General features: G+C 42.3%; 1 protein-coding gene across 1 annotated transcript in view; it reads right to left on the reverse strand.

Annotated features, from left to right (window-relative positions):
- Positions 1-501: 501 nt before the first annotated feature.
- Dgat2l6 (diacylglycerol O-acyltransferase 2 like 6) overlaps positions 502-13749 on the reverse strand; it is a 38155-nt gene continuing 24907 nt past the window's right edge. Inside the window, exons 2-7 of the mRNA XM_048335375.1 lie at positions 6705-6812; positions 6327-6397; positions 5761-5965; positions 3873-4047; positions 1394-1605; positions 502-977 (exon numbers count right to left, since the gene is read on the reverse strand). Of these exons, the coding sequence (XP_048191332.1) occupies positions 823-977; positions 1394-1605; positions 3873-4047; positions 5761-5965; positions 6327-6397; positions 6705-6812 (926 nt within the window). The 3' untranslated portion in view covers positions 502-822. The remainder of the gene's footprint in view (positions 978-1393; positions 1606-3872; positions 4048-5760; positions 5966-6326; positions 6398-6704; positions 6813-13749) is intronic.

Below are 13749 nucleotides of genomic sequence, written 5' to 3' on the forward strand. Positions count from 1 at the left end.
AGCAAGCCACAGAATAATAAGGAAATAGTCCAATCTGTTTCATCGAGTTTTATTTTCATAGAAGAAATAATATAACTCTATTACTAGTTCAAATGTGTCATAATCGAGGGAACACTGCTTGGATTAGGAAGCCACAATTCAGGTTCCCAACTTATTGTGTGGCAGATCTCAAACTCTAAAGGAAGGGTCTTCAAGGAAACAAGACAATCTTTCTGTAAACAAAGCTTCTAAGAAAGCCTAAAGCTAGCCTGGTGCTGATGGCTCATGCTTGTAATCCTAGCTTCTCAGGAGGCTGAAATCTGAAGATCATGGTTCAAAGCCAGCCCAGGAAAGAAAGCCTGTGAGACTCTTACCTCTAATAAACTACTGAGAAAAAGCCGTAAGTGGCTCTGTGGCTCAAGTGGTAGAGCTCCAGCCTTGAGCAAAAAGAAGCTCATGGACAGTGCCCGGGCCCCAAAACTGGCAAAAAAAAAAGTCTAAAGCTAAATAGTAGGTGCCCCTAAGGTTTGTTACTTTCTCATTACTTCGATTAGATAGCTGGCTAGAGTTATTCACAAGACGTCTAAACAGGGTTATAGAGCTGCCTCCTGTACCAGTCACCCCTTCCTGACTCTTCCCTGTCTCTCTGCTTTCTGCCCCCCAAATCTGGGTTAAACACTTATGAGAGGATACCATTGCTAGAACATTGGTGTATTAAGTCGTTTTTGGCTTGGCTGGTTCCCTTTACTATTCTAGACATCTGTCTCCCCAATTTTTACTTCCTGTGTCTCCAATCAGATCCCTCGTGGATTTGTGGATTTAGTAATAGAGAAATGGCTCTTGTTATATGACAGTCAGCTCTTGGGTTTCAGAAAGGCCACATTCAACTTTATATTGGTCAAAGAGTTTGCGCAGAGCATTGATGTAGAGTGCATGGTACTTGTCCACAGTCTCCTTGTTAGGCTTGTTAGTCTTGGGGACTGGCAGGGGTTCCCCAACTGTGGAGAAGGAGAAGAGACAAACATTAGAGTTCCCACCTTGATTTGTACTACATATGCCTCACTGGGAGCCTTTCTCCTGCCTTCATTTTTCTCCCTGGTACAGTTCCATCCTGGCCTTGATTCTCTGGTCATTTAATCTCACTCATGCTCCAGGGAAGAAGAGCAAGCCCAAGACAGAGGTGAATGAATATGCGTGGATAATGATGCTGCCGTGACAGCTGTTTGACCCTGCCCCATCTGTGAATAGTCACAACCGCTACCTGTTTAAAGACACTCTCCACCCTGCTTTCAACATTACCTACTGGAATTCCCTATGCTCTCTTGCTGTGAGCCAGGTCCACTGGAGCATAGAGGTTGAGTTGGGGGTGAGGAATCCAGAGCCTGAGGAGTCTAGGGAAAGTGGGAAAGCTCACCAACAGTGGTAATGGGTCTATTGAAAGGCAGGAAGCCCCAGGATCCACGAGTGAGTCCTCGGCCATAGAAGAGACATATGTTTAAACCTGAGAATGACTTGATTATTTTCTGGTAGTATTTTTGGAAAAATCTTATCCAAGTGCCTTCAGAGAAGGTCTTTAGTGCGTAAGCATCATTCTCCCCAAAGGAATAGGAAGGAACAAGGAATGCCCTGCAAAGAGAAGCAACACATGAACTCCCTCAGGACACAAAACATTTCCAAGGCAAACATATCCCCTCACCTTTGGCAAAACTGTCTCTGAGGTGCATAACTTATCCAATCTATTTCAGAACAAGATTGCAAGCACCCAATCATCTGCAGCCCTAGATCCTATTTCTGCCAGGACCCAGCATGCCATGAGAGGAGCTGCTCTACCTCAGCCTTACCATGGAAAGAAACAAATCTCAGGAAACCTAAGTAACTTTCTTGTGCTCAGCTTCTGGAGTGATCCTCCTAAAATTCTATGTAGACACACTACTGTTCTCTTGAATGCCCTTCCAGAGCTTCTTACCATGCTTGTTGCTACTTGGCATGGCCTTTGTGCTGTAGCTCTCCCCACTCCACCAGCTGCCCTTTTCCTCTCTTATAACCTGTTTATCCATGTTAAGTATGCTAAGATCTCTCCCATCTGTCTGTACATCAGATCCCTTGGCTAGAAGAACCTCTCCTGTCTTTACATGTCAAATTCCGTTTTGTCTTTCCAAACTCAGTGCTGATTTTGCCCCTTGAAGTAATTTTCTTTGATCACCTTCAAACCTCTTCCCCCTGCCACTGCTGCGGATGAGGTGGCCTTGGGCCAGTGCTTCCTTTTCTCCTCTCTCCTGCCTTCATCCTTCCCGGGCCCCAAATCATAGGCATACTCTTACTCCTCAGATCAAAAGGGAGAACTCTGTCATAGTCACCTTTGAAACCCCCTAGGGTGGCATGGGATATGTCACAGGTACTCATTGAAGGCCTGAGTTCTCTCTTGTTCTCATTGGCAATAACTACTAATACTACAACTCACAGTGCAGATACCATCTCCTGTGAAAATTCTACTCTGGTTCCCCACTAGTAATTCATATACATCTCCCTATCACACTTCATCCATGCAACAAGGATCTACTGACTTCTTTTGATGAACCAACACAGTTTTAGTCCCCAGGAGAACACCACAGATTTTAAAAAAGATCTCTGTGGAACGCATGGAACTTAATTTTTAGGAGATAGACAATAATGAGCAACCTAGCAGATAAATGAATGAAAATAAAGCCCAGATGTCATGTAAGAAGATAAGTTCAACAGGGAAACATCAAATAGGGTGGTGGTCAGAAAAGCAATTTCTGAAAAGAGCTGCAGTGGACTTGAAGAAGGAAAAGAAAGGAAAGGGCCAAGCAATTTCTTGGAGGAATTGTATTCCAGGCAGAGCCAAGACCCTAAGGCAGACGTGTGTGGCTTCTTTGGGAACAATTAGGACTAGTGTAGCTGTGATGAGTGAGCAAAGGACAGAGCAGGGAGAGATGAGGTCAGAGAAGTGGCTGAGAACCAGCTAATTCAAAGTCCTTGTAACAAGTCATTAGAGCATTGTGAATAGTGACATGACCCGATTCACATTTAACAGGATTATTCTGGCTGTAATTATAATAAAATTTTGGAGGTGTCAGAGGCAGAAGCTGAAGCAGGAAGGGCAATTCAAAGTCTTTACTAGATGGAAAGAGGATGAAAGTATGAACCAAAGAGTGGGAGTTGAGGGCTGGGACTATGGCCTAGTGGTAGAGTGCTTACCTGGTATACATGATACCTCAGCACCACATATATAGAAAACAGCCAGAGATGGCACTGTGGCTCAAGTGGCAGAGTGCTAGCCTTGAGCGGGAAGAAGCCAGGGACAGTGCTCAGGCCCTGAGTTCAGGGCCCAGGACTGGCAAAAAAAAAAAAAAAATAATAATGCGAGTTGAGGTGGAAAGCAATTAGGTTCTGCATATATTAGGTTCTGCATATATTAGGTTCTGCATATATCTTGTAATGGTATGGGCATATATCTGTGTTCCACATTGAACTGTGAGCTTCCAGCACTAGTTCTTATTTGTCTCTATTATTGTCAACATTTAGGCATGAAATACAGTTTGACAACTGCTGAATGAATGTATGCTATTTTTTTCAACCAGATTGTATTCTCTTTGGGGGCAGATCTCATTTATCCTTGTAATCTTCCCAACACCTATCAACTCCCTTCTTTATATTTGGGAGGTTCTCAAGATCTTTTAGTGAAGGTGGATAGAGCAAAGGCCCACTATTCCTAAACCCTCATCCTACCAGAATAATGGGCCCTTTTCTGCTCTTCTCTCACCAACTTGAAGAAAAGTTCTCACACACAAGACACAGCATGCAAAGTAGTGAGTAAAGAGAGGGACCTCTAACAAGCTTTGCTGGGATATCCCCAGAACCTCGAGACATACCCTGTCTGCAATGCCAACCTCACAAAACCTTTATGATTTTTGAGGTAGACAGTAGTAGCTCCTGGTTGGCAAAAGGGGACTTCAGAAGCTCCGCCTACAACAATGACCACAGCATTGCCTAAGCCATTGTGGGTCAGCTTGTATCTCAGAGATGACTCACTTACTGGAGAAAAACCTGTGAAACAAGAATGAAGTGGTAGAATGAATTTCATCTGAGGATGGGGGAAGAAGCTATTCCAAGCTCTTCATGTTGAAGACATTTCCCACCCTTACATCTTTGGCTCTATACCAGGGGTTAGCTCTAGTCTGAATGTGGTCTTTAGGGTCAGCTGTTTGTGGATCTGTGCTACTATAGCAGGAATGGACTGATTTCCTCTGCCTACTTCCACTCATAACCTCCTACCTTCCAGATACTCAGACTTTAAGTTCACTCTTCCCTCTCTGTCCATGTACTGCAGTCATCTTTCATTCTGTCTGGACTAATAGCACTTGAGACCGTCCAGAGTATTCTCCTCTATAGGGTGTCAGGATTCGCCATCAATACATGCTTCCTCTCTAATAGTGACCTGCCTAAAGTGAGCCATTTGCTGGGGTTTGGGAAGAGTAGGCAAACCTGAGAACCTGCCTAAGCTAGATTGCAATGTCAATGAACAATGGAATATGTATGGCACCTTGTTTTTCAACAGCACTCACATATAAGAAATGTACTCACTCCCTTACATATGACACTGTAACCCCTCCATACTTCACTTTGACAATATAAAAAGAATAACACTTTTGTCAGATGTTTGTGGCTCACCCCTGTGATCCTAGCTACTCAAGAAGCTGAGGTATAAGGATCCTGATTCAAAACCAGCTTGAGCAGGAAAGTGAGACTCTTATCCAATTAACAACCAGAAAGCTGGAAGTGCAGGTGTGATTCAAGTAGTAGAACACCGGCCTTGACTAAAAAGCTAAAGGATAATGCCTAGGTACTGAGTTCTCACCCCAGTGCTCGTGCGCGCACATATGCACACACACACACACACACACACACACACACACATAGTATCCCATTTTTGTCCTCTGCACACTTTCTATTCTCTACTGAGATGGCATAAATTGCCTTCAAGATCCAGCCATCCAAAGAGACTCCTGCACCACGTCCATGGCAACTTCAGAGGAGAGAAGAAGCAGCTTCTGGGATTCTAGTGGCCCCACTAGTCCCACGGGATAAATGTATCTTACCTTTTAAAACTTGTTATCAGTCGTCTTCTGTTGTCTAGAAGGATGAATATTCATCCAGACAGAAGGACATTTGTCACAGTGCTGTGGCTTGACGCCTGGCATGGGGAAGTTGTTCAGGATTCTGATATATACCTATCTTTTTTCCTTTGTCATCTTAACAAAGGTAAAGAGGATTCCAGGACATGGTCACAGACAAAGACTGTATAGATTAGCTGGTATAATGGACTTTTAATTATCTTTAAGACATCCTGAGATGAAAGATGCTTCAAGAAATCATCAGCTAACATAAATCAACTGATATCCCAGAAAAGAATCTGGCATGACATGCCTGATTTGCCCTGCATTTATGTTTAGTCTTTGGTTTTGACATTTGCTTTCTATTTTTACTTGAACCTGAATTTGGCCCTCTGATTAACCTATGGAAAGAACCCTGGCAACTCCTTAGAAGTAGCAACTCTTAGGCAACTCCTCTTCTTCCCAACCAGACTGCCTCTTAGATCACTGGCAGAGCCTGATAATGAACCACATACTCTTGAAACTAACCCTGCATGTTTGGAAGTCACTTTTTACCATGTCCTATTTTAGCAGGGAGTGACTGCAAAGGGCAGATATGGGTTGGAGTCCTGAGGTAGATTACAGAATAGAATCTGTATATACTCACCCAATGACATCACATATTCTCGCAATAAGGGGATCCAGAAGATCCATTTCAAGGTCGCTAAAAAGGGTGTGATGGATGGGAAAATCTGGGAGAAGCCAGTGGCCTCAGTGGAAAAGTTGATGAAAGCGCCATGAGAGAGCATGCCATGAGGGTGGTTGCCAATGATGTAGTTGTGTTTGGGAGAAAGGTCATGGGTTTTCACCAGCTGTCAGAGGAAGATTGAGTCAGAGCATTGACCGAGAAGGAATAATGGATGTATAGACTGAAAGCCCAGGAAGCCGTTCCCAAATCAACACTCATTGGGCTATCATCATTGTCAAAGGGTTTTCTGATCAAGAGGCTGACCTGGGGTTGCCCCTGTGGGAAAGGCACTATCTGTTTGTCTCCCCACCTGCCCATCTAAGGTTTCTGCTCTGCATTATGCCTCTGGTCCTTGATCTTTACTGATTGTGATCAAAGCCTTTGAAACCATGGCGCTTAATAGGGAAAGACAGTCTGGGAAACAAGGACCAAGGGAAAGGTATGCACCCTGAGGGAAGGTGGGCAACAAGAAGAAAGATTCTCACCTTTATTGGGAAGTAACTTTGGAAATACTTCCAAATGGTCCAGTGTCGTAACCAAGCTGAATGCCTACCACCTGTGAGTACAGAAGGGAAGAGAAGGGCTAATGGGCCATTGCTAGTCAGAGTTCTGTCTGTGGTCCTAAGGCCACAGGATCAGACTCCTTCTTATATCTCAGAGATATAAGTACTGAGTCCAACCCCCAGGACACAGGAAGCTTGTGGTCATCAGAATCATGAAGACTGGAAACCACCCAGGGGTCAGGGACACCTGCTTGTATTTTCAAGCAGCCTTGGCTGGTCTTTTCCTCATCATTCAACTCCTTTTCTCTGTGGTCACATGTTGGGTCCAAATAGGACCACCATTGTGCCCCCACCTCTTACCTTGACCATGAGTGTTCCAATCATAGATGAACCAGGCATAGGTCAGCACAGTCAGGAACCAGTATTTAGTGAACAACAAGCATGGCAAGATGAGAATGGAAACAATTCCTGAGGAGACACAGTGGATTCATGTCATTCCATTCCTTTCAACTTTTTGGTAGACCTCTCATAACCCCCATTTTTTCCTGTGCCTCTACAATGAAGAGGCAAGGCAAAGCTGGTGTGGAATACTTCTCTCCTCCTCTACCCCTTCATTAGGTTTGCTGTGATCTGGGTTGCCCTCTGAACTGGGTCGTGTGTGTGTGTGTGTGTGTGTGTGTGTGTGTGTGTGTGTGTGTGTGTGTGTTGGTAGTACTAGGGCTTGAATTGGAGGCCACTTCTGCTATTAGCTTTTTCACTCAAGGCTGGATCTCTACTACTTGAGCCACAGCTCCACTTCTTGCTTTTCAATACTTAATTACAGATCAAAATCTCACCGACTTTTCTGCGTGGGCTGGCTTTGAACCCCAATCCTTAGATCTCAGATTCCTGAATAGCTAGGAATAAAGGCAGGAGTCAATATTTTCCTGTAGCTCTGGATGCTCTTGTTGGTTGAGATCTCAACTGAGAAAACAGAAGGACCATGCCGTTTTCAGCGCAGGTCCTCAAGTGGGGTAAAAGGGCAGAAAAGCTTAGCTAGTGAAAGAACAGGACTTTGGACTGATTATCCCCATTCTGGAATCTCAAGAAATGGTTTCTAAAAGTTCAGCCCTCCTTTGTTGAACTGCTAAATTCATATATTCCAAGGGGGAGATGGCTTGCCTACAGTGTGCAGGCTGTTTGATGCATGGATTATAAACTGCTTTGCTATGGTTCTATTGTGTCCCTTTCAAAATGTTACAGAAGTTCAGAAGGGGAAAAGGTATCTCTCCTAGCAAAGGGACTCTGCAGTCTGAGAGGCAAACAGAATGCATAGTACAGCCCTGAGAAATGAATTCCATTTTCATTTTTTTAACAAAACATTTTTATTTAATTTGTTTATTTTTATTTTTTTTGCCAGTCCTGGGGCTTGAACTCTGGGACTGAGCACTGTCCCTGGCTTCTTTATGCTCAAGGCTAGCACTCTACCACTTGAGCCACAGCACCACTTCTGGCTTTTTCTATATATGCGGTGCTGAGGAATCATGTATACTAGGCAAGCACCCTACCACTAGGCCATATTTTCAGCCCTCTATTTTTATTTTTATTTATTATTTTTCCCATGCTGAGGATGACACCTAGGGTCTTGTGCATACTAGACAAGTACTGAGCAACGACCTCAGGCCAGAACTGTATTTTTAAATCTGTTTGTGAATGAGAAAGACTAAGTACATGGAGAGTGCAAATAGTATAATTCTTTACAAAGACTAAGTCAAAGCCCAACAAAATAAGTACCAGAAAATGAGTACTTGCAGGGAGTTGGGAGGTGCTAAGGTGGGGGGGGGGGGTAGAAGGATGAATGGGGGAAATTAGTAGAATGCAGGCAAGAATGCATTGTATATCTCACAGAGCCGAGAAAAATAAGGGAAGGTGCAGGTTGAAGGGGGTGTGTGTGAAGATTTTGAAGGGATGATACAGATTAAGTTTAATAGTAAAAGACTGGTTAACGATAACAATGCATCGTAAAACCTTCAGAAGGAAAGGAAAATGTTTTGTGGACCATGTTTTTGGGTGGCAGTTTTAAGTTATTAGTTTTTAAAAATCAGTACTTTTTGATGGAAACAACATGACCAAAAACCTGTCACAGAATTTTGAGACGCACTAAAACAGTTTAATGAAAAAAAAAAAGATGCATTACATACATAAATTTCTTGTTAAATGGCAAAAATTCAATACATAACCTTAAATTAAGAAGAGTGAGGGCTGGGAATATGGCCTAGTGGCAAGAGTGCTTGCCTCGTATACATGAGGCCCTGGGTTCGATTCCTCAGCACCACATATACAGAAAATGGCTAGAAGTGGCGCTGTGGCTCAAGTGGCAGAGTGCTAGCCTTGAGCAAAAAGGAAGCCAGGGACAGTGCTCAGGCCCTGAGTTCACGGCCTAGGACTGGCCAAAAAAAAAAAAAAAAAAGAAGAAGAGTGAGAAAACAGGTAAGTGAGAATGTTCAAAGGGTGACACTGATCAAGAGGCACTGTATTCATAAACTGTGTAGTTGAATGGTAAATCCTTTGTACAACTATTTAAATTATATTTGTACAAGTAGGTAAAAAAAGAGCCACATCCTGGTAAATAAGTATTTTTTTTTCAGAGAAGGAGAAGAAACTTTAGAGTTACTTTCCACCAGGTATTGCCTTAAAAAGTCATTGAATGGCCCCTCCGTAGACGAATGGATCAGGAAAATGTGGTACATATACACAATGGAATTTTATGCCTCTATCAGAAAGAATGACATTGCCCCATTTGTAAGGAAATGGAAGGACTTGGAAAAAACTATACTAAGTGAAGTGAGCCAGACCCAAAGAAACATGGACTCTATGGTCTCCCTTATTGGGAATAATTAGCACAGGTTTAGGCAAGTCACAGCAGAGGATCACAAGAGCCCAATAACTATACCCTTATGATGACATAAGATGATGCTAAGTGAAATGAACTCCATGTTATGGAAATGATTGTTATATCACAGTTGTAACTACTTTCAACGTCCCATGGGTATCTGTAGCTTCTACTATTGATGATGTTCTTGTATCACCTTCCTGTGATTGTATCTACACTATCTTTGTAATCTTATCTGAGTATATTGGAAACCGTGTATACTGGTATTAGAACTAGGAAATTGAAAGGGAATACCAAAATTGAGAGACACAGGGTACAAAAAGAGAAACAACTACAAAAGCAATACTTGCAAAACTGTTTGGTGTAAGTGAACTGAACACCTCAGCGGGGGAAAGGATAAGGGGGAGGTGGGAGGGGGGTATGAGGGACAAGGTAACAAACAGTACAAGAAATTTATCCAATGCCTAACGTATGAAACTGTAACCTCTCTGTACATCAGTTTGATAATAAAAACTTAAAAAAAAATCATTGCGGGGGCTGGGGATATAGCCTAGTGGCAAGAGTGCCTGCCTCGGATACACGAGGCCCTAGGTTCGATTCCCCAGCACCACATATACAGAAAACGGCCAGAAGTGGCGCTGTGGCTCAAGTGGCAGAGTGCTAGCCTTGAGCGGGAAGAAGCCAGGGACAGTGCTCAGGCCCTGAGTCCAAGGCCCAGGACTGGCAAAAAAAAAAAAAAAAAAAAAAAAAAAAAAAAATCATTGCATGGCTGGGTGCCCATGACTCATTTCTATAATCCTAGTAACTCTGGAGGCTGAGATCTGTGGGTCAAAGTTACAAGCCAGCCTGAGCAGGAAAGTTGGTAAAACTCTTTTTTTTTTTTTTAAACTTCTACCCTTTATTGGACAATTGTATTGTTAATAATCTACATACATGTTTCATATTAATGTAACATAAACAAAAATCATGGTCTTATTTAAATGTAGAATTTTTTTCTTTTTTTAATTTAAATTTTATTGTAAAAGTAATATGCATAGAGGGGTTACAGTTAAATAAGCCAGGTAATAAGTATTTTTGACCAGAGTCACCCTCTCCCTCATTTTATCCCAGTTATTCTCCTCTTGACTCCCTTCTCCACCAAGTTATATAATTCATTTCTAGTGTCCAGTGAGTATCACTGCTGAATTGGTTCACGCCGCCCCCTGGCTTTTTAAAAATTTTTATTGTCAAATTGATATACAGAGTGGTTACAGTTTCATACGTAAGGCACTGGATACATTTCTTGTACTGTGTGTTACCTCCTCCCTCATTCTCCCCTCCCCCTTTCCCCTTTCCTTTTCCCCCCATGAGTTGTTCAGTAGATTTACACCAAACATACCTGTATACACGCTTTCCAATGTACTCAGATAAGATACAGTAATAGTGCAGGTACAACCACAGAAAGTGGATACAAGAGGATCATCAACAATAGAAGCTACGGTTTCACATCACATGTTGAAAGTAATTACAACAGTGATATAACAATTGTTTCCATAGCATGGAGTTCATTTCACTTAGCATCATCTTATGTGTTCATAAGGGTATAGTTATTGGGCTCTTGTGATCCTCTTGCTGACTTGCCTAAACATGTGTTAATTATTCCCTTATAAGGGAGACCATAAAGTCCATGTTTCTTTGGGTCTGGCTCACTTCACTTAGTATGATTTTTTCCAAGTCCTTCCATTTCCTTACAAATGGGGCAATGTCATTCTTTCTGATAGAGGCATAAAATTCCATTGTGTATATGTACCACATTTTCCTGATCCATTCGTCTACTGAGGGGCTCTGGGTTGGTTCCATTTTCTAGCTATGACAAATTGTGCTGTGATGAACATTGTTGTGCTGGTGGCTTTAGTGTGTTCTTGTTTGTAGTCTTTTGGGTAGATACCCAAAAGTGGGGCTGCTGGGTCATAGGGGAGCTCTATGCTTAGCCTTCTGAGGAATCTCCATACCGCTTGCCAGAGTGGCTGAACCATTTTACATTCCCACCAACAATGCAGTAGGGTTCCCTTTTGGCCACATCCCCTCCAACATTTGTCATTGTTAATTTTCTTGATATATGACATTCTTACTGGGGTGAGATGGAATCTCAATGTGGCTTTGATTTGCATTTCTTTTATGGCCAGTGATGTAGAGCACTTTTTCATATGTCTCTTGGCCATTCTCATTTCCTCATCAGAGAAGTCTCTTTTTAAGTCTTTAGCCCACTTGTTGAGGGGGCTATTGGTTCTTTGCGGTTTTGTTTCGGAAGAATGTATTTTTTTTAGTTCTGTATATATTTTACATATAAGGTCTTTGTCCGTTGTATGGCCAGTAAAGATCTTTTCCCAATCTGTGGGCTTTCTGTTTATCTTGCGAGCTATGTCCTTTGCCCTGCAGAAGCTCTGCAGTTTGATGCAGTCCCATTTGTCCATCCTTTCTTTGATTTGTTGCATTTCTTTTTTTATAATTTATTTATTAATTAAACAAAAAATTTTGACAAGGTGTTGTGCAAAAGGGGTACAGTTACATAGTAGGGCAGTGTGTACATTTCTTGTGATATCTTACACCCTGTTTTTCTTTCCCTTCCCTAGGTCAGATAGACATATGTACAGTACACAATGTACCAAGAACATATACAGTAGCCATGTGGCCTACGCCAAAGGAAATTCGCCTAGGGCTTTAAATGTATTGTTGACAATAAACAATATGTCGACAGTAGTCTTATATGAAAGCACATACATAGCTTTTGAGCTATTGTGATCCCCTGAGAGGTCAATTTTTGACCTTTATATGTTGAGTAGTTGTTTGGTTTTAGTTACTTAAACCTGTGGGAAATACCATTTGACAAGAAGCTTTTGGTTTCACAGACCTGGTCTCTACTGTCTCCTCCTCCCCCACCTTAACAGTCATATATCAGGGAGATCATGCCCCTTTGTTTTCTGTGTTCTAGGCTTGTCTCACTCAACATTATTTGCTCAAGTTTGACCATTTCCCTGCGAATACTAATATTTCACCATTGCCATGTAGTATTCCATTGTGTACAGGTACCATATTTTTTGGAACCATTCATCTGTGGAGGGGCATCTGGATTGTTTCCATATTTTGGCTATTGTGAATTGTGCAGTGATAAACATGGAAGTGCAGATGTCTTTTTGATATCTTGGGACCTGTTGTTCAGGATAGATGCCTAGGAGTGGTATGGCTGGGTCATAGGGTAGGTCTAAGTTGAGCTTTTTGAGGAACCTCCATACTGTTCTCCAAAGTGGTTGTACTAATTTGCACTCCCACCAACCTCTTTCCCCGCACCCCCTCCAGCATTTGTTGTTGCCTGAGTTCAGAGTACAGGCCATTCTAACTGGAGTGAGGTGGTATCTCAGGGTTGTTTTTATTTGCATTTCCTTTACTGCCAGGGATGTTGAACATTTACTCATATGTTTCTTTGCCATTTTTATCTCTTCTCTTGTGAAGTCTCTCTTTAGCTCCTTTGCCCATTTCCTAATTGGTTTACTGGGCTTGGAGGGGCTTAGTTTTTTGAGTTCTCTGTAGATGACAGATATTAGGCCTTTGTCTGTTGCTGTGCTGGTAAAGATCCTTTCCCATATCGTTGGCTGTCTTTGTAGTTTGGTGGCTATGTTCTTAGCTGTGCAGAAACTTTTTAACTTGTAGTAGTCCCATTTGTCGAGTCTCTCCCCTATCTGTTGTGCCCCTGGGACTCTATTCAGGAAGTTCCTTCCTGTGCCTATAAGTTCTATCGTCTTTCCTACTCTGTCCTTCAGTAGTTTCAAGGATTCAGATCTGATGTTGAGGTCCTTGATCCAGTTTGAGTTGATCTTGGTGCATGGTGATAGGCTTGGGTCTACTTTGAGTTTTCTGCATATGGCTGCCCAGTTTTCCCAGCACCAGTAGTTGAAGAGGCTCTGTTTATTCTATTGTATGTCTTTAGCTCCTTTGTCGAATATCAGCTGACTGTAAAAGTGCGTTTTATTTCTGGATCTTCAATTCTAATCCATTGGTCTTCAGGTCTGTTTTTATGCCAATACCAGGCTGTTTTTGTTATGATGGCCCTATAGTAGAGCTTGAAGTCTGATATTGTGATACCTCTTGCACTGCTTTTTTTTTTTTTTTTGCCTAGAATTGCTTTGGCTATTCTAGGTCTTTTGCTGTTCCATATGAATTTATGGGTTGCTTGCTCTATTTCAGTGAAGAATGTAGCTGGGATTTTAATGGGGATTGCTATGAATTTGTATAACATTTTGGGCAATATGGCCATTTTCACTATATTGATTCTGCCTACCTATGAGCATGGGAGGTCTTTCCATCTCCTGTGTCTTCTTTGATTTCCCTTATTAGATTTTTTTTTTTTTTTGGCCAGTCCTAGGCCGTGAACTCAGGGCCTGAGCACTGTCCCTGGCTTCTTTTTTTGCTCAAGGCTAGCACTCTGCCACTTGAGCCACAGCGCCACTTCTGGCCATTTTCTGTATATGTGGTGCTGAGGAATCGAACCCAGGGCCT

Source organism: Perognathus longimembris, chromosome 28 (genome assembly GCF_023159225.1).
Source record: "Perognathus longimembris pacificus isolate PPM17 chromosome 28, ASM2315922v1, whole genome shotgun sequence".
NCBI lineage: Eukaryota > Metazoa > Chordata > Mammalia > Rodentia > Heteromyidae > Perognathus > Perognathus longimembris.